General features: G+C 38.0%; 1 protein-coding gene across 11 annotated transcripts in view; it reads right to left on the bottom strand.

Moving 5' to 3' along the window:
* IMMT (inner membrane mitochondrial protein) overlaps nucleotides 1-19,505 on the bottom strand; it is a 40,159-nt gene that overhangs the window by 7,948 nt on the left and 12,706 nt on the right. For 3 of the 11 annotated variants that reach the window (XM_054509741.2, XM_045884605.3, XM_054509735.2), the window contains exons 2-10: nucleotides 17,963-18,036; nucleotides 17,042-17,231; nucleotides 11,992-12,103; nucleotides 10,148-10,285; nucleotides 9,696-9,791; nucleotides 6,780-6,916; nucleotides 3,997-4,100; nucleotides 2,634-2,769; nucleotides 1,811-1,940 (exon numbers count right to left, since the gene is read on the bottom strand). In XM_054509741.2, the coding sequence (XP_054365716.1) occupies nucleotides 1,811-1,940; nucleotides 2,634-2,769; nucleotides 3,997-4,100; nucleotides 6,780-6,916; nucleotides 9,696-9,791; nucleotides 10,148-10,285; nucleotides 11,992-12,103; nucleotides 17,042-17,231; nucleotides 17,963-18,036 (1,117 nt within the window). Of the gene's footprint in view, nucleotides 1-28; nucleotides 1,659-1,810; nucleotides 1,941-2,633; nucleotides 2,770-3,972; nucleotides 4,101-6,779; nucleotides 6,917-9,687; nucleotides 9,792-10,147; nucleotides 10,286-11,991; nucleotides 12,104-17,041; nucleotides 17,232-17,962; nucleotides 18,037-19,505 lie in introns of those variants that run through there. The other 8 variants (XM_045884607.3, XM_054509736.2, XM_045884608.3 and 5 more) reach the window with 6 other exon arrangements.

Raw genomic sequence — 19,505 nt, 5'->3', positions numbered from 1 at the left:
AGCTATCAACTTAGTTTTTACACAGAAACCTCTGCCCCCCATTAGAAATTACTTAGCGTATTTCACTAAGTCCTAGTCTGGACTCTCAGTACCAGGCCTCTCCAACATTTCAAATACTTAAGAATTCAATATTCTATCACAAGCACCACCTTGAGGACACAGTGACAGGAAAGGGGAACCACAGCCAGTCTCCTGCCTCTCAGCATGAGCTTCTTAACATCATGGGCATGACCCTTGAATTCAGAAAGTTCAAAGACAGGTAGGTATTTTTCATCCCAAATGGCTCTAAAAGTCAACTACTTAATCTGGTATTAGACCAAAAAAACAGGAATCTGTCCCAGTGTTGCAGGAAAAATTGGCAAGATGAAGAAAATGAGATAATGTCAGTCTCAACAAGGCACATAAATAGGACTATATATACTAGTCTATAGCAATAAAGAACTGTCCCCTGGAAATAATGACAATCTACAACCTGCACTTCATTTTCCCATCCTGGCAACAACCACCTAGGCTCCCCCTAAAGGCTACTCCTCCCTCCCCCCACAGTGGTAACCACTATCTCTAAATATAGTGTTTATCTTTTTTTTTAGATTTTATATAGATATATATATATGCATCCTAAAACAACACATTGTTTTGTTTTGCATGTTCTTAAGCTTCATGTAAGTGGTATCCTACTCTATGTATTCTTCTGCAACTTTTTTTCTTAACATTTATGTTTGAGGGGCGCCTGGGTGGCTCAGTCGTTAAGCGTCTGCCTTCCGGCTGAGGTCATGGTCCCAGGGTCCTGGGATCGAGCCCCGCATAGGGCTCCCTGCTCTGCGGGGAGCCTGCTTCTCCCTCTCCCACTCCCCCTGCTCTCTTGCTGTGTCTCTCTCTGTCAAATAAATAAAATCTTAAAAAAAAAAAAAAATTTTACGTTTGAGAGATACAGTTTTAGTTCATTCATTTATACTGCCACATGGGAGGCACATTTAGCAGTTTCTGATTTTTCTGCTCTTACAAATACAGGGCTGCTATGAATATTTTTATGAGTCTCCTTGAGCACCCGTGTCTTCTTAAGCACATACCTAGGAGTTAACCAGTTGGATCAGGTAGTATATACATTCTGACCTAGGCCCACAGAGGCCTAGAACACCAGTTCAGTTCCTACCTGACATTCAACTTATAACAGACAATAGCATTTAAAGAGTATTTTGAATTTGTTAAGACTGGTAATTTATGTGACTGTTATAGTACTCTCAGAGCACTTCAGGAAAATGTGACTATTCTCTGCAATTACACTGTATGAAACAAAGTTAACAAAGTTCCCTGAATTCTGAGCTATTTGCAAGTAGATAGTCATACAGATGATTTCCTTCTCACCAAGGGCGTTTTCAACCATAATGTTGTCACAGAGCAGTCCTGAGGCGTGCCTTAATTCATTACAAATATTTTTTAAGTACCAAAGGCTTTGAATAATTTTACATGTATATATATAAAATATTCTAATACATTTAAAGTTATAATGTCACTCTCACTTACTTGGATTTTAAATTTTTTATTCCTGAGTAGCAGAGACCTGAATAGAACCATTGGTTCTGGAATCAAACACTGGCTGGAACTTGTGTCCACCATGACTAAAACCATGGGAGCACTGTCACCTATCATGGCTATGACTGAAATAAAACGTAGAAAACATTGTACTGTCACCAAATGAGATATGCATACCAGAGGTGTTTGGATTCGATGAATGGGGTTAAAGCAAGTTTAGCTGAACAGCTGTTAAAACACAAAAACAGTGAAGTACCAACACTTCAGTAATACTTACTCATCCCTTTCCACCCTGGCAAGACTTCTGGGGTAATACTGTCCAGTTCTCGTTTAAAGTCATCCCGGGCTTGGACCACCAGCTCATGATACTGAGATACGACCTTAGCCTCAGACTGAGCTGCTTTGACCTGAACAAATACAGGGGGTATGCGGTTAAAGTGAACAGAAATTACCATCACCATCCATCCAAAAAAAAGAGAAATTATATTCATGTATTTATATGTTGGCTGGGAATATATAAATAATATATACAGAGAAAGCTAAAGCTTAGAAAAAGGAACATAAGCCTTGTAATTCAAACAAGCCCTTTACCATCTTACTATGCCCGTGTCCCTCTTTCTCTGGTCACAGGAAACTACCCATATAGACTACGTTAGTGCAGTCAGAAGATATGCTACAAAATTAAAATTTTCATTTAATAGCCACATCCAAAAATATTACCTATTATAAAAAGTATCAACAATAATGGATTATCCACTTTGTGCCCAGGTAAGTTTTTAAAATTAGTAACAACTTCTATTCTTTGCAGGGGAAAAGGGAGAAAGAAAGGAATCTTATTACTTTCCTGAATTCTTCAAATCCTTTGATTAAAGGATTATATTTATAAATTTCAAAATGAGTGGCTCAGTCAGTTAAGTGTCTGCCTTTGGCTCAGGTCATGATCTCGGGGTCCTGGGATCGAGCCCCGCATCGGGCTCTCTGCTCTGCGACGAGTCTGCTTCTCCCTCTCCATGTGTGATCTCTCTCACTTTCATTGTTTCTCAAATAAATATTTTAAAAACAAAATTTTTTTAATGCTGTAAAAGACCTAAGAAACGCACCTTTTGGACCACATTATCCAGATCAACTATCATGTTGTGAAGTTTCCCCTCTGCGGCAGTTATATGAGATTTGGCCCCAGGAACCTCTTCTTTCTTTGCATTTTCAATTACACTCTTCATCTTCTCTAGCTCTTCTCTGGAAACCAATAAAGCAAAACAAAGATTTAGTATTATTCCTCATCAACTTTAGCAAAGAGCTTGATGTAAATACAGCAAACAATTGTTAAGAGTCTATGAACAAAATACAATTTGAAAAAAATTACTGTTTTCTCACAATAAATACAGGCAGAGAAGCTTTCCTTACTAACAACTGAAAACAGCTTGGTCAGAAGCTAGATTTACTAGCGTGAACCAGAGAAGGAGCATGGTGTAGAGGGAAATACACAGGCTTCAGAACTAGGAAAACCTGGATCCAACTCCCAGATCAGCCTCTCCTTTGGTGCTCACCCTTGTATGGGGATTAGAAGTAATTAATGAGAAGTACCTGGCACAGTGCCTGTCCCATTGAGCGCACTCAATAAATGGCAGCTTTTGTATGGATTAGGCTGATTCCCCTTCAGCTGAGAGCAAGCTTAATGAAGGCGGAAGCAAGGGAGGAAGTCAAGGAGCTCACTGAGCAAATATAGCTGGGTCTCGAGGAGCCCTCATGATTCATAATGTTTCACAAATTGGATGAACTGTGACCTACCCACCACAAAACACAGAACTCAAGAGCCCCGACTCAAGGTTTAGTGATGTGAACATAACGTCTTAAATCTCCTAAAAGATATGCTGGCTTGAACTAGAAGACTTCTCTTTCTCTATGAATATTTTATTAAAAATGACACCAAAATTTTGAATGACAGTGATTCCAAAACGAGAGGCTGATGAGACCGTTTAGTCACATGCAGGTTTCCATCATCAGAGGCTGATTTTATACCTGGCTTGCTTGATCCTAGATTTAGCCAAATTCCAGGAATCAAGGTCAGGGTGGCATAAAACTAGACTAGGTACTAAGTACTTTAATAGCTAAGACAAAAAGACATACTCTCAAACATACTCTCAAAATTCTGATTAAACCCCACCCCTGAAAAATCTTGAAGAACCTCAGTAAATCCACTGAGATACATCACCTAAAAGAAAAACGGCTTTTTATACAAGATCCTTTATATAGGTTTCTGCCAAATTTACTTTGGCCTAATTATATTTTATTCCCTCTCTCCTTTTTAAACCTCTGTGGTCCTGATACCAATAGAGATCAAGTGGAGGTGAAGGTGAAGGGTTTCTCTGCCTCTTCTTTCTATACCGACAGTACAAAGAAAACCCAGCCCAAAGAAAGCCACCAGGAGGCCCTAATTACTTGTTAAAGTCCATGAGTAATTACTTGGCTTTGAGAAGGGCATCAGCAGCCTCATCGACTGCCTTTCTGCGTTCCTTCAATGCACCCTCCACTGTCCGCCACTGAGCCGACTTCTTCTCACCTGCAATCTAAACAAAAGGTTTTACTTACACAAACATGAATAACCACTATTACAGTCATAGGATACACCAACATGGCTAAATTTAGAAACAAGGGCATTAAATTCAAAGGTAAAAACTTATATACGACATTTCTTCAGAGTAGGGTCTCTTCATCTAAGGTTCGTGGTTAGAACCAAAGAAGTCCATGAACCCCATCAAAACTGTAGAAGACTGTGTTCTAGTGCGTATCAGCATTTTCTAAGGAGAGATATTTATATTAGATTCACAAAAGGATATTATGAAGCAGAAAAGGTTAATAAGAACAATAACTCTATCAATTGTTTGTTGATTATTCTTCAATGAAGCACCAATATTTAAAATTCTCTTAATTGCAGGTCTACCAAATCAGTTTAAGAATAAGTAGAAAGTCTGGGGCGCCTGAGTGGCTCAGTCGTTAAGCGTCTGCCTTCGGCTCAGGTCATGATCCCAGGGTTCTGGGATCGAGCCCCGCATCGGGCTCCCTGCTCAGCAGGGAGTCTGCTTCTCCCCCTCCCACTCCCCCTGGTGTGTTCCCTCTCTCGCTGTGTCTCTCTGTCAAATAAATAAATAAAATCTTTAAAAAAAAAAAAAAGAGTAAGTAGAAAGCTTATACATTTGTACAGTCCTTACTCCTCCAAAACATTATCCTAAAAAATGACCCTCTGTAACTGGTAAAGTGAAAATCAACTATTGTCAAACCCACCCCCCCCTTGAGCTGTGTTTTATAAAATGTTAATTTTATATATATATATATATATATATATATATATACACACACACACACAAAAGTCCTCTTTGAAAATCTTTATAGAGGTCCAAGGATAAGCTGTTCTGTAGAATAGACACTAGATTCCCCTACTATCAAGCCAAGACCAACGGTTTCCAAACACTGTTTTGAAAAAGTAATTCTGTATCTATTGTAAGAGCCTTGTGCACCAGTTTTTTTTACACAAGTTGGAATCCATTTTTAACATTTCAAAACGTGTTCATTCATGTTTCTGATAATTTTGTAACACCAGCTAATATCCCTAGTCTAGCTAACCACTACCGTAAGATGTCCTTTAGTTGTAAAATCTTGATTTTAATAGATTTCATACTATCTAATCCACATGCATTACATAGTGTGCATTCACTGGGAAGAGGAAATACCCTCTTATGTAGCCTTTCACCAAAGTAATACCATTGACATTTAAAGCTTCTAATCAGCGTCCTTCTGAAACATACCGGTCTATTTTGGTTTGAACCCAAATTCCTGATACTCTACAACTTACAGCCTTCCCACACCTGTATAACCAAAATATTAAGTATTCTCTGTGTAGTTTCCACTTTCCTGACTGAACTCTGACTGAAATTAAATGTTTTTCTTGGACACTGAATAAACCAGAATTTTAAGGTTTTTTTTTAAAGGTTGTAATTTCTAGCTGTTTATATCAGAGCTCTTTTTTGTGATGTATGTGTGTAGGACTGAAACAATGTGAAGTGTGTTTAAATTCTGTAAAAAGCACACAGTTAAAGTGGCAAAGTAACTTTACTTATGGCACAAGATCCTGATCCCTGAGATTCACAGTTTATGTATTTATTTTTACTCTTTAAATGACTTGGTGTCTAGATATATTTTTATACATTGAATAACTGAATGTAATTATTAAAAAAAAAATTAAGTCCCAGTATTACAGTTTTAAATCAATGTAATTACTTTACTCTCTTATGTGCTCAATGTAAGTTAAATAATCAACACAAGCATTTAAAATAGCTGGTTTTGGGGCATCTGGGTGGTTCAGTCAGTTAAGCATCCGACTCTTGATCTCAGCTTATATCTTGATCTCAGGGTCATGAGTATGCTGGGCTCCACACCCAACAAACAAACAAATAAAAATAATAAAATAGCTGGTATTTGGAGGTACACGGGATCTCTCTGTACTTTTTTTTTTTTTTTGAGAGAGTGTGAGGGGGGGGCGGGGAGGAGCGCAGGCAGAGGGAGAAGGAGAATCTTAAGCAGGCTAGCTCCATGCCCAGCTCAGAGCCAGATGTGGGGCTCCATGCTGGATCTCATGACCCTGAGATCATGACCTGAGCCAAAATCAAGAGAAAATGGTATTATTTCTTATAACTGTGTGACAATCTAAAAGTATCTTAAAGTAAAAAGTTTATTTTAAAAAATGATTGGCAAAAAATTAAAACTTAAAATTAAAAAACTAAATTAAAAATGGTTGGCAATTTTAAAGCAAAAAAAAAGCAGACAAATAATATTCAAGCACTATTAAGATATGAAAGCAAATAGGAACTAATTCTTGTTACCATATCATTGTTGTGAGATAAAGCACTATATGAAACTCATTAAAAACAACATGCAAAGCTTTTTCCTGCCTTGTTTATTTTAAAAAAAGTTACTCTAGGGGTGCCTGGGTGGCTCAGTCGGTTAAGCGTCTGCCTTTGGCTCAGGTCGTGATCCCAGGGGCCTGGGATCGAGCCCCGCATCTGGCTCCCTGCTCAGCGGGGAGTCTGCTTGTCCTTCCCCCTGCCTGTGCTCTCGCTTGCTCTCTCTCAAATAAATAAAATATTTTTTAAAAAGTTACTCTAGATAGTCTTCACTTAGTGGGAGAAAGCCCGTATTAGAAGGAAGAAATCAGTCTTAAGTACTACCTGTCTATCCATTCTTTGGCTCACCTCAGAATTGTCCATGGCTGCTTTCAAGATGTTGGAGTGCGCACTGACAGCCTGCACCGCAGCATTCTGAGCTATGATGGCCTGTTGAGTGATGTGAGCAGTTTGGCTCAGAGCATCTTCTAAGCTCCTGGCTACAGCTGAAATACACAGAACAGTTAAAATAACAAATCCCTCCCTCCTAAATAACTTTATTGTAAACTTCCCTTCTTCTCCTACTGAGTCTTTCTTTTGCATTTCCTCAAAAATGTAAAAAACAAAAACACACAGATTTAGAGAATCAGTTTCATTTGAAAGTATGGTAAAATGTTAGTAATTACTAAATCTGGTGGACAGACCTATGGGGATTCATTATACTATTTTTACCTTTATATACAACTGAATTTTTTTCAAAATAAAAAGTGTTTTGGGTTTTTTTTAAGACAAAAATTGCTTAAAGAAGGCCAGCATATACTTCAAATGGGAGGAACAAAGTTTAAGGCACTGTTCAGCCCCTTTTAGCTACTAGAGGCTATAAATTCAGTATAACCACCAGCATTTTTCAGTTTAAATAATGATCATATAGCTCCACAGGGAAAAAGAGTATCTCCTCAGCATGAAGGGACACTCAGAGCAAATTATATCACCAAGATATAAGGAGATAACAGACAGACAAGAGAAAGAAAAAGATAAGGAAACATGGCAACAAAAAAGAAAAGGTGGTTTGGGAAGGGACAGTGTTTTCCGTAGGAGAACTCAAGAAACAGCCATATATCAAGATGCAAGAGGCTACAACCTACTAAGATCATATTTCTATATGCTGCTTCAGGAATCAAAAAGAAACCTAATTTTAAGAAAAATAAAGCAAGGGATGATTCCAGATATAATACTAAAATGGCAAACGGTCATCTGAAGAAAGCAAGCCAGTGAGAAGACTAATTTATCACATATCAGATGATTTAAAAAGGGAAAATATGTTTGGCAGGTAAAACAGAAACAGAAGGTGATTTTGAGCAAAAGAATCATAAGCTAGAGATGAACAAATGGAACCTCCGAACCACCTGCAGTACCTGGGCAACGGAGATAAAAGGAGAAAGTTGGTGATGAGAAAATACCACACCATGAGTGTCAGACTGAGGTTCACCTGAAGACACAGGGGATATGAAGAGAGGGGTATAAAGAGAAAAAGAGGCAGGGAGGGAACATGCATGAGTTGCAGGGGTGGGGAAGACATGAGAGCACAGGTAACAGTAAACCACTTCACAGTGGCCCACAGGCTCAAAGTCTTCTTCAGGTCTACTCACTGTACTTTGATTCCTCCTTCCCCCCACCCCGCCCCCTTCTTTCTTGTTTTGTTTTGTTTTTGCTATTCAGTTATAGGAGTTCCATATATATTTTGGGTATTAACCCCTTATCAGACATATGGTTTGCAAATAGTCTCTCCTATTCCACAGGATGCCTTTTTGTTTTGTTGTTTCTTTTGCTGTACAAAAGCTTTTTTAGTTTGATGTAATTCCACTTGTTGCTTCTGTGTGCAGAAAGTAAGAGAGAGAGAGAGCGAGCATGAGCAGGGGGGAGGGGTAGAGGGAGAAGCAGACTCCCTGCTGAGCAGGGAGCCCAATGTGGGACTCGATCCCAGGATCCTGGGATCATGACCTGAGCCAAAGGCAGATGCTTAACCGACTGAGCCACCAGGTGCCCCTGGTGCTTTGATTCTTGACAAGAATTACAAACACACACATTTTAAAAGTAAAGCTTGGGAGAAAACTAAGAGGTGACAGACAAAATCCTTAAAATTTTCACTTTGCCCAAAATGAAAGATAATAAGTGGACCAAAAAAAAAGGGAGCATGATGAAACAGCAGACATCACTAATCTTAAATGTACAACTTACTTCAAGGTGTCTACATAATAAAAGGGGAAAGTGAAAAATATGAATAAAAAAATTATCTTTATGTGCTGTAGTAGAGAATTCAGGAAAAATTAGGAAGTGGGAAAAAAATATAGAAATATTTCACTTATTTAGAAGTCTTTATTCAACATTCCCAATTATTTGTAACCAAGAACTCAGAACAACACATTAAAAAAAAAAAAAAAAAAAGCCAAGTAGCCAAACTAAAGCCCTGCACCTATACTCCTTCTGTCCCTTCTACTCTTTACATAATTCCAACAAACCTGCCTCCTCAGAGTAGGGCAGAACCAAAGCATTAGAAGGGAAACAAGAACCACTCAAGACAAACAGACAAGCAGAAATAAGACATGGGGAGAAACAAACAAAAACTACAAACTGCTGCCATAAGACTTTAAAACAAACATCTCTCAGTCCAGGAAAAAGCTACATATCCCCTACCTCCAGAGACATCACTATACTGCCCAGTACAATCAAAGATGCTCCCTGCACCTTGTTTAAGACCAGAAAATACATTTTTAGGTATCTAGTATCATTTTTTAAAACCGTCAAAAAGTTTAACATAAAATCGAAACTTAAAAAGGAATATGCTTCAGTTAGCTGGAAACTGGCAATGTGTATATTCCACATTCCACCCCCCACCAATGTCCGATAAGGAGGCTACTAGACAGAGTCCAGAGGCTGGTAATAAACCAGAGCAATTAAAAGACTCTCAGGGAAGTTGCCAAAACATAAACAATTTCTGTTCCACAGAATACAAAGAATCTTTAGCACAAACCCTAATAAACACAAATGGATTAAGTACAAGTATTATTCGGAATTTTCTCCAACTGTACACTAAGAATAGCCTTTGTTACCCAGGTAAAAGTTTAAATGGAAAGAATACAAATGATGAAATAAAGGTGGTACACAGACAAATGCCACTAAAGAAACCAAACTAGCTGATGGATGAGAAATGTGTGCCAATGGCTGAAGAAGACAGCAACTGATGGAGATGACCCAAAGTGCTTAAGAAGTCGTCTGTTTACATACACTCAATCTTAACTTGTTCTTGCTTTTCCTGTTGTGCAAGGCGAGCTGCAACTTCTTCGGGTGGTCGCTCCCGTACAGAAGTTGAGGATGCTTCCTCTTGCAGCATAAGTAAATAAGAGGAAATGAAATTTCAGCACAGAATTTCAATAGCTCAGAGGGATATAAAAACACCATCGTTTGTACTTGCCAGCTCTATCAACTGAAGGCATTTTGTCATTAGGATTCTAAAACCACATCATCAATGATTCCAACATGAAGAAATAAGGGATCAGCTCTTAAACCTCTTGCTTTCAGAGATTTACTCAGACTCTGAAATTTAAAAAAATTCCCTAAGCAAGTCTGGAAATAAAACCAGCATAAGTGGGTACTTACATACTGTCTAGAGGTTGCCTAGGCATTAAATAGTTCTGATGAACAAATCATTTATAAAACCACAAATATAAATAAACTACCTGAAGCTGCAGGCTTCGGTTGCCCTTCACCAATTCCAGGGTGCTCAGTTTTTATAGATTCCTCATGCTGAACCGCAGGGGCTGGGACTGACGGTGCATCACCTGCTGCAGAAATAATTTGAGCTGCCTCTGTAGATCCTATAAATATATGTTACTCATGGTATTTATAGTTTCCGGGGTTAACACAGAAGCACACAGGAATCTACTACAACTAACACCCACTTCACATCTGACTCCTTACAGACACAAACGCATGTACTGTCACTACTCAAACATGCAAACAGACTATGGCCCTGTCCCCCACAGACACAAACCCACACAAGATGGACAATGGTGGGAAATGCACAAGAGAAAGGATTCTCTTGCACTTTAAGCACCACCATTCTCAGGCAGGGCTTCTAGTAACAGTACTAAATGACATTAAATCTTAACATATGAGAAGTAGGCATAAAATTTACATAACATGGAAAAGTAGTAACAAAGGAAAAAGGGGCCTGTAATGAAGAAGGTAGACAAAACAAAGTAACCAAAAGATATTTTTTAACGCTTTGAACAGTGTAGAGATGAAAGAGTTGTGAGCAAGAACAGTATGACAGTTTTAAACACAAAAGAAGAAAGGCTGAAAAAAATCAAGAGCTGATAAACAAGTGTTGGAAAATAAACTGGATAATTCTAGAAGTAAAATAGAGGAGAAAAAAAGAGCAACATAATAGAGAAAAAGAAAATTTAAATAAACTAAAAGTCCCATTTAAGAGATGAAGCTGGATTACTGTAAGGCCTATTACCTGGTCTCCCTGCTCTGCTCTTGGTCCCTTTATCTACTCTCCGCAATAGCCACTGATCTTATTAAAAGTCATATATCACTCCCTTGGCTCAGAACCCTCTTAACACCTTCCCAACCCACTCAGAATATGAAGCAAAATGCTTATAATGGCCTCCAAAGACTGCCACAATAGGCTTCCTGCTTCCTCTCGACCTCATTTTCTACTGTTCTTCTTCTACTCCAGCTTCATGTGCTCCTTACTAGTTAAATATACCAAGCCTTAGCACTAGCTAATCCCTTTGCTTGGGATGCTTTTCTCCCACCAGCCTCTTATACATGCCTTAATCCCTCACTTTCTAGTCTTTGCTCAAATGACACCTTCCAGGTGAGACTTTCCTTACACACTCCATTTCAAATTGCAATATTCCCCAACACATCACTTCTGACATCCTATACACTTTACATAGATTTATATATAATCTTCCTCCCCTTATCCCACTAAGAAATATATGCAGAGTTTGTGTTTGTTTTTACTATTTTGTTCACTGCTATAGCCCCAGTGCCTAGAAGAATGTTTGGCACATAGGAGACAATCAGTGAATATTTGCTGAATGAAAGAAAGTCAAGAGGTTTAATCAAGGACAGAAGTGACTAAGGAGAAACACAGAAGTTGAAATGTTTACTGAGCAGGTTAGAGTTAGATGTGCCATAAACTGGGATAGAATTACTGGCAAATCATGAATGGGGAAAAAAATTCCCCAGACCACAGCTAGATCACTAAGAAGAGAGGAGAAAGGCTAGGAGGCAGAGGGGAAAAATATAAAGAAAAAGGGTTATAGACAATACAACTCAGTAGCTATTCATAATGAAGTCCAATTCCATATCCCACTCAGCTCCTAAAATGAGTGTCAAATGGTAGGTGTAAACACTCCTTCCCTGGTGAGAAGGACCAGAAGAGTGCTTCAAGGGGCAGGGGCCCCCCTCTTGACCCTTGACCCCCAATGTATTTAATGTACATACAGATACATTAAAACAATTCATTTACCTACAATTTTTAAAAATTGATTCTAAGTATAGGTACCTGTTGTTGAAGCTGGAGTGTCTCCCTTCTGTTTTTGGAGTTGTGAGGCAGGCTGTTTAGATTCTTTCATTACCTCTGATACACTAGAGATTTTTACTGGACCAGACTGAATCTTGGAAATAAAAAACATGTAACATCTCAAATACTTTTTTTTTTTTAAGGCAGCATACAGTAACGTGTAATTATTTCAAAATTCAAGTATATCAGGCTTTAACACTTCACAATATTACACATCTTATTAATCACAGTAAGATAAGAGAAGTCTTCATTTTAGAAAAATCAACCCAAAAACTTCATTCCAAATGACTGGCCCAATTTTCATAGTAACAGAGGTTTCTCTTAGGGCAACTAATAAACTACATGAAGCAGAGCCTTCCCTTTATTTTTTTTTTTTTTAAGATTTTTATTTATTTATTTGACAGAGAGAGATACAGTGAGAGAGGGAACAAAAGCAGGGGTGAGTGCGAGAGACAGAAACGGGGAGTTTGAGAGGGAGAAGCAGGCTCCCTGCTGAGCAGTGAGCCCGATGTGGGGCTTGATCCCAGGATCCTGAGATCAAGACCTGAGCCGAAGGCAGATGCTTAACAACTGAGCCACCAGGCGCCCCCAAAGCCTTCCCTTTAAACACCATTTCTTTTACATATACAACATTGAGCAGACCATTTCCATCTGCTTTCTAAATCAAATTTTGTTGCCTTGCGCATACATTCAGTTAGAAACAATTTTCAGAGGCTCTGAGTAAAACTGAATGTTGGTTTTTTGTTTCTTTAATCTCCCAGATTCATGCAACTGCACACGAGAAAACACAATCCTATTGTAATGTCCAATTTTCTCTTTCTCAGTTACCATCTGCCTTAGTTAAGTTTAAGACCCTGTTCACTAACAGGACTACCATATGATGTGCTGGCAAAAATTACTGAGTAACAGAAACATTTTCATTTACCACCTGCGATGTGCCATTTTTTGCCAGAACTTGGCAATGGGATTCAGATATCTCAAAGACTATTCAAATATAATATAGTTCTGAACTTTGTCACTACCAGAAATGAGAAATATGTGCATTCTCTTTTAGTAAAATTTTATTTAAATCATGAAATACATGCTCACTATAACAAGCAAAATAATATCAAGACATATTAATGGTTTTATTTTGCCTCTTTACTGCTCTTTTCCCTTCAGCACTTGCAGGTAGCCACTGCCAATAGCCTGAAATCTATCGTTCCACCCCTGAGCATAAGCTCAGGTATATATACATATACAATTTTTCATTTTTTAAAACAAACCAAAATAGGGTTATATTATACAAATTATCATGTAACTCAGTTCTTGGTTTTGTTTTCATTTAATAATCTATCACAGACATTCTCTTCCAGGTCAAGAAATTATTTTCAGTTGCATAACATCCTAATTTAATTGCATATCTTAATGTATCTGCAAACCCTATAATTTTGTCAATTACTCTATTTTTGGACATTCAAGCTGCTTCCTGCTTTTTTTGTTGTTAAACACCCTTGTCCAGGGTGGCTGGATGGCTCAGTCCGTAAACATCTGCCTTCGGCTCAGGTCATGATCCCAGGGACTTGGGATTGAGTCCCTCATCAGGCTCTTTGCTCAGCCGGGAGCCTGCTTCTCCCTCTGTCTGCTGCTCCCACCTGCTTGTGCACGTGCTCTCTCTGACAAATAAATAAATAAAATCTTTAAAAAAAAAAAAAATCTTTGTCCGTGTAACTGAAAAGCACTGTAGTGTGGTATCTGTAGGATAGTTTGCCAAAAGAAGAAGTGCTGGGTCAAAGAGGTTATATATTTTTAGCAGCTATTAACAGATCGCTTTCACATACGGTTCTAGCAACTCACACTCTCACAGTAAATGTGTTTGTATGTGTGTCTGTGTATAAAAAGACCTATTTCCAGACTAAGTTGTTCTATTCCTCTAATTTCTAATCCTGTGTCAAAACCTTATTGTTCTATTAAAGTAGGACTATTACAAAGTCAATTACCTGGAAAAGCAAGTGTCCTCTGACCCCTCCCCAACCCAAAACTGTTTTGAAATTTCTTGGCTAGTTTAGTACATTATTTATCCTTTCATGTGAATTTTAAAATCATCTTATCTGATTCTTCAACCTCTAAAGAAATCCATTAGAATTCTTATTAGGCGTATGTGTATATGGGGGGGGGGGTGTGTGTGGGGTGTGTGTGTGTGTGTATACAATTGTCATTTCTGTCAAATATATACAAATTTAAGGGAAATTTGAGAGAGATGTATATATTTGAGAAAAACGACATTTTTATGATATTAAGTCCTATCCAGAATGTAATATTTGTCTCCATTTAGGCAGGTCTTATTCCATATCCATCAAAAAGATTTTAAGTTTATCTTCTCTCAATATTTATTATCTATGCATAAATAATCATGTTGGCACCAAAAGGATTATCATGAAATAAAATGCACAGCTTCTAAAAGCAAGAAGTTGGTAACAATGTGCAAGAGTAGAGAATGAGTAAATGGTAAAAATTAAAAAATAAAACACTAACTGCTACTGTAATTCAGAGGTGAGAGAATACACTTTGGTGTATGTAGTGAAGGATGTAGGTCTTGAAGAGAACATTAGTAGGCAAAAGAAAGGAAGCCGCTCTGGGTACAAGCCCACCAAGGGAAAAGTTGTGCAAGTGGAAGCGATCTTTGTTTAGCTCTCTGCTTTAACACAGGCCCTTGAAACAGTGTCTGGTATGTAATAATCACTTGATTGACATTTGCTGAATAAATGATGGAAAGCACAAGGTAGGGCACCTGGGTGGCTCAGTTGGTTAAGCGACTGCCTCCGGCTCAGGTCATGATCCTGGAGTCCCTGGATCAAGTCCCGCATCAGGCTCCCTGCTCAGCAGGGAGTCTGCTTCTCCCTCTGACCCTTCCCCCTCTCATGTGCTCTCTCTCATTCTCTCTCTCTCAAATAAATAAATAAAATCTTTAAAAAAAAAAAAAAAAAGAAAGCACAAGGTATATTTGTAAGGTAAACTGGCATGAAGCTAAGGATTTATGTGCAGGACCATTCAGAGATAAGGTTGGAAAGGTAAGTAAGAGCCAGACTGCCAAGTGTGTTAAATGTCAACCTAAAAACCAGCAAAAACCATAAACTACAGAATAAAGGCTAGCTTTATTTATTTATATACAAATGGCTAGCTCCTAGGCTAACTTTTAACCACTCCTGGCTTTACTCTCCTTATTCAGAACATGAAACAATGTCTAAAGTCTCTCTAGTTTTTCATTCTGTGGTCTTCTGTCTTTCAAATGATAATAAATATATAAAAGTTACTGATAAGTGATAACATGAAAATATCATAAAAATGTGATAGCACTTATTTTAGAAGATTCTCTGGTACTGACATGAGGATGGCCTAGATTATGGTAGAAGGAGAGATCTCCGGGGTGGAGACTGGGAGGAAAGTCTTGTGGGGGGGGGGGGGGGCAGGAAAAAGTCTAGTGTGGATATGAAGTGATAAAGGTCAGAAGTGGGATGACAGTTGTAATGCAAGAAAAAAAATAAGTATCAGAGATTAAACAAGATATGATAGCTAACAAAATATAGGCAACTATGAAGATGAACCTAAGAATTCTAACCTAACTATGTGACAGCATGGTACTACCTGTAACACAAAAAAAGCCAGTCAAGAAGAGTGTAACTTTTGAGGTGGTGCAGTATGAACCTGCCAAGTAATCCAAGTGGAAATGTTCAGCAGGATAGCTAAAGTGGAATGAGAAGAGGCCATGACTCTTGAGAGAGATAAACACAAGTAATCTACAAAGAATGACACCTGAAGTCATGTCAAGCAAGAAAAGAATGCTACTCTCAACTGTTCAGCCTTATTCCTAGAATTGCTCTCAGCTATTTCTCCTGGGTCATGTAGGTTAAAATAGACCCAAGATTTTAGAATGAATCCACAGAATTCTGTTCCTTGACTACTAAAGTTGCAAAACTGTCTCTCTTGGCCAGCACAGACATTATAAAGTTCATATGGAAGAATAAATGATGTGGAAGACTATTTTGAAAAAGCATGACAGGGTCAGGGGGCGCCTGGGTGGCTCAGATGGTTAAGCGTCTGCCTTCGGCTCAGGTCATGATCTCAGGGTCCTGGGATCGAGCCCCGCATCGGGCTCCCTGCTCCTTGGGAGCCTGCTTCTCCCTCTGCCTCTCTCTCTCTCTCTCTCTGTCTGTCATGAATAAATAAATTAAAAAAAAAAAAAATCTTTAAAAAAAAAAAAAGCATGACAGGGTCAGGGGAAGCTGTCAGAGGACACTTGCTTTTCCAATTATTAATGTTGTGATAGGACTGACCTCTAGACTATGCTAGATACTACAGAACAGAAGCCCACCCAATTTCTAAGAAAGTACTAATCAGCCATGTCCAGCCTCACAGCATAAAGAAATACCCAAGACCAAATCAGCAAAACTCCATGATCTCTTTTGTAAATTTTTTTTCAAGCAGTTGTTTGAATGAACAATTATTTAAGATGTTTTTAAAAAATTTTAAGCCTGGGGCGGAGGGGGGGGGGGGTTCAAACTCTGAATATGTACAAAGTTCCAGAAATACCAGAAGATATTCCTGTCAACCAATCAGTAAGTAGCTGAAAATTCTGTGACTCTTGTTTTGTGGTCTAAAAAGAGCCACTACTAACTATAAATAACCCTTGGGTTCTGTGTCATGACCATTCTATGTTTATGTTTTTAGTGTTGTAAGTCAGAGCTTGATAGCTGCAACAGTGTAGGCTGTCACAACCACCCTCTATCCACAGGACAACCACAGTTACCTCTGCCCAAGCAGCCTCTTCCATTTACTCTCATGTGCCACGCAATTATTTTCTATGTAGTGGGTACTAATGAGAACACTTAACTCAGAAGGGATAAAAATCCAACTCTACAAATTAATGTTAAAGGAAACTAGTAAACACACATCTGGCAAGTTCTACGGAATTATAAGATATTTTCAGGATGAAAACAACCTGCTTTTACAAGTATTCCATAGGATAAACTGAAATATTGTTTAAAACTCTTACCGGCTTCTTTGGCAACGGAACAGGATAAGGTGGGGAACCAAGAACCATTTCAAAGAGTTTGTCTGAGTAAGGTATGGTTTTCTCCACACTTTCCCGGAAATGGGAATCCCATTTGGCATACAGGATAGTGCCACCAATACCTCCACCAACAAACAAAAGGCCAGCTCCAGCAATTTTACCAGGGGACAACCTAAGTGAAAGAAACAGGAAACACATTTATATTTCTTGGTTCTCCCAAACCTACTTTCTTAGACCAATGTAAAAGTCTCAAAGACCTCTAACCTCTACCCCTCTACTGCTGATTCAGATCACAGCAGCCGAGTTTATTACTATAGCTGCACATCACCTTTCCCTGATTTGCTTTAAAACATGTCTGCAATAGAAAATAACATTTACTTATGTATATTTTTTAAGTATAGTAATATCTAGAGTAGGAAGAATGAAGTAATCTACCCTGTAACAGTTAAAATTCAAGATGTTAAAAAAAATTCAAGATGTTCACAATCAAGAGATTTCCTTTGAACCCAAAAAAAGAAGTATCACTAACTTTTAAAGCTCCTCTCCTCTTAATAAAACATTTCTGTAAATAAAATAAACCCTTTACAAAAGACAGACAATACAAATATCAGATAAAACGAATACTTTTAAAATTATAATATGCTGAGCTCCGGATATAAATCTATTAGCCACAGAATGGAAGACAGCATATGGGGGAGGGAAGCTGTCTACCTTGGATGCCATCCAACTACAAAAAAACCAAAAGGAGCATCATTACAAATTTTCACAGCAAAACTCCAGTGTTTGTACCCCTTAACAAAAAAAAGATTTTAAGCAGCTATTTCCATATTCATGGGAAAGAAATGCACCCACACCTCTTTACACATGATTAAAAGCCCATTTACGGGGAGACACACCACATACCTAGAACCACCTGAAGTAGAGTATCTACGGCATGGTCGTAATGGACGGAGGACAAATTTCCCACAGAGACAACTCTAGAGAGGAAGGAAAAAACATCACAACCAATGCAGAAGGAATCTGGAAAGCTTTTAGGGTGGTAACTCAGATGTAATATCTTTATTACACATGCCTTTGTTAAAAAATTATTTTATTTTCAGAAATCAACCATGAAACATTCTTACTGACCCTTAACAACAATGATGCTTCCAGTCCCCAAGGCTCACATAAGATTATTTTTAAGGTTAAAAAAAATGCTTATCAGATTATGATTAGCACTTTTAAGTGTTATGTACACTATTTCTTGGCTACGACTGGAATTTGCCATATGTTTTAATTGGCAAGAAAAAATAAAATAGTATAAAATATCTATTTTTACTTAGTAAGTTTAATTTAGACATCTGAAAAATCACCCAGGGCTCCATCCTAGGATCCTGAGATCATGACCTGAGCTGAAGGCAGACACTTAACTGACTGAACCACCCAGGCACCCCTAAAAGTCAAAAATTTTAAGAAAAAAATTGTAACGTTATAAATGCTCAAGTAAATACTTATGTCCATGTAACTAGTCTATCTTTACTCAAAAGCAAATTATCAGACCAACACTCTGAAATTCGTTTAAATCAAAGTAAAGCACATAAATGCAAATGTTTCTTAACAATATGTGAATCCCTTAAATAAAACAAATGAACACCTATCAGAATGCTATTGGGGAAGGTTTTGATAAACTTAAAGTCATTCATAGCAATCCATCTGAAATTTCAAATTTATTGCATCAGTATCATCTTTCCTTATACCAACTAGAAAATCAAATTGCAACAAGGCAAGGGGGAAAATGCATTCTCTGGGTTCCTTGATGAAACTACATTCAAAGAATATCAGAAAAACACAAATTTCCTTTTAGAAATATCTTAAATTCAAAGAAACTTGATAGGCCATATAAAACTACTCTAGAATTACAGCTGCAATTTATGCTCTAAGCCTGAAGGTAAGTAAACATTAACGTCTTAACACATTTAGGGGAAAAAAGTAACCAGTTAGATGTTTTACGAAACGTAAAGAAGTTATAGTTGGTATTTTAAAAGCATTTCAATTATCTTACGTGTAGAATTCTCAACATCTTTCAACTGTATTTAACAGAAAAGCATGTTTTCCTACCGTTCTGTAAAGCAGATTATATGACATTTTATTTTATTTTATTTTTTTAAAGATTTTATTTATTTATTTGAGAGAGAGAATGAGATAGAGAGAGAGCATGAGAGGGGGGAGGGTCAGAGAGAGAAGCAGACTCCCTGCTGAGCAGGGAGCCCGATGTGGGACTCGATCCCGGGACTCCAGGATCATGACCTGAGCCGAAGGCAGTCGCTCAACCAACTGAGCCACCCAGGCACCCTATATGACATTTTAAACAGAACTGCATCTACCTTTATATGCCAACAGCTCCATTTTGTTGAGTTAGAAATTATTAGGAAATGATTAAAGTTGTACTTAAGATTCTATACTTTCA

This window comes from Mirounga angustirostris, unplaced genomic scaffold (assembly GCF_029215605.1).
Source record: "Mirounga angustirostris isolate CCGP_5_RB_7025 unplaced genomic scaffold, mMirAng1.0.hap1 SCAF_10, whole genome shotgun sequence".
Taxonomy (NCBI): domain Eukaryota; kingdom Metazoa; phylum Chordata; class Mammalia; order Carnivora; family Phocidae; genus Mirounga; species Mirounga angustirostris.
The sequence above is the reverse complement of the archived record's forward strand: the minus strand, read 5'-3'. Positions and strand labels throughout refer to the sequence as shown.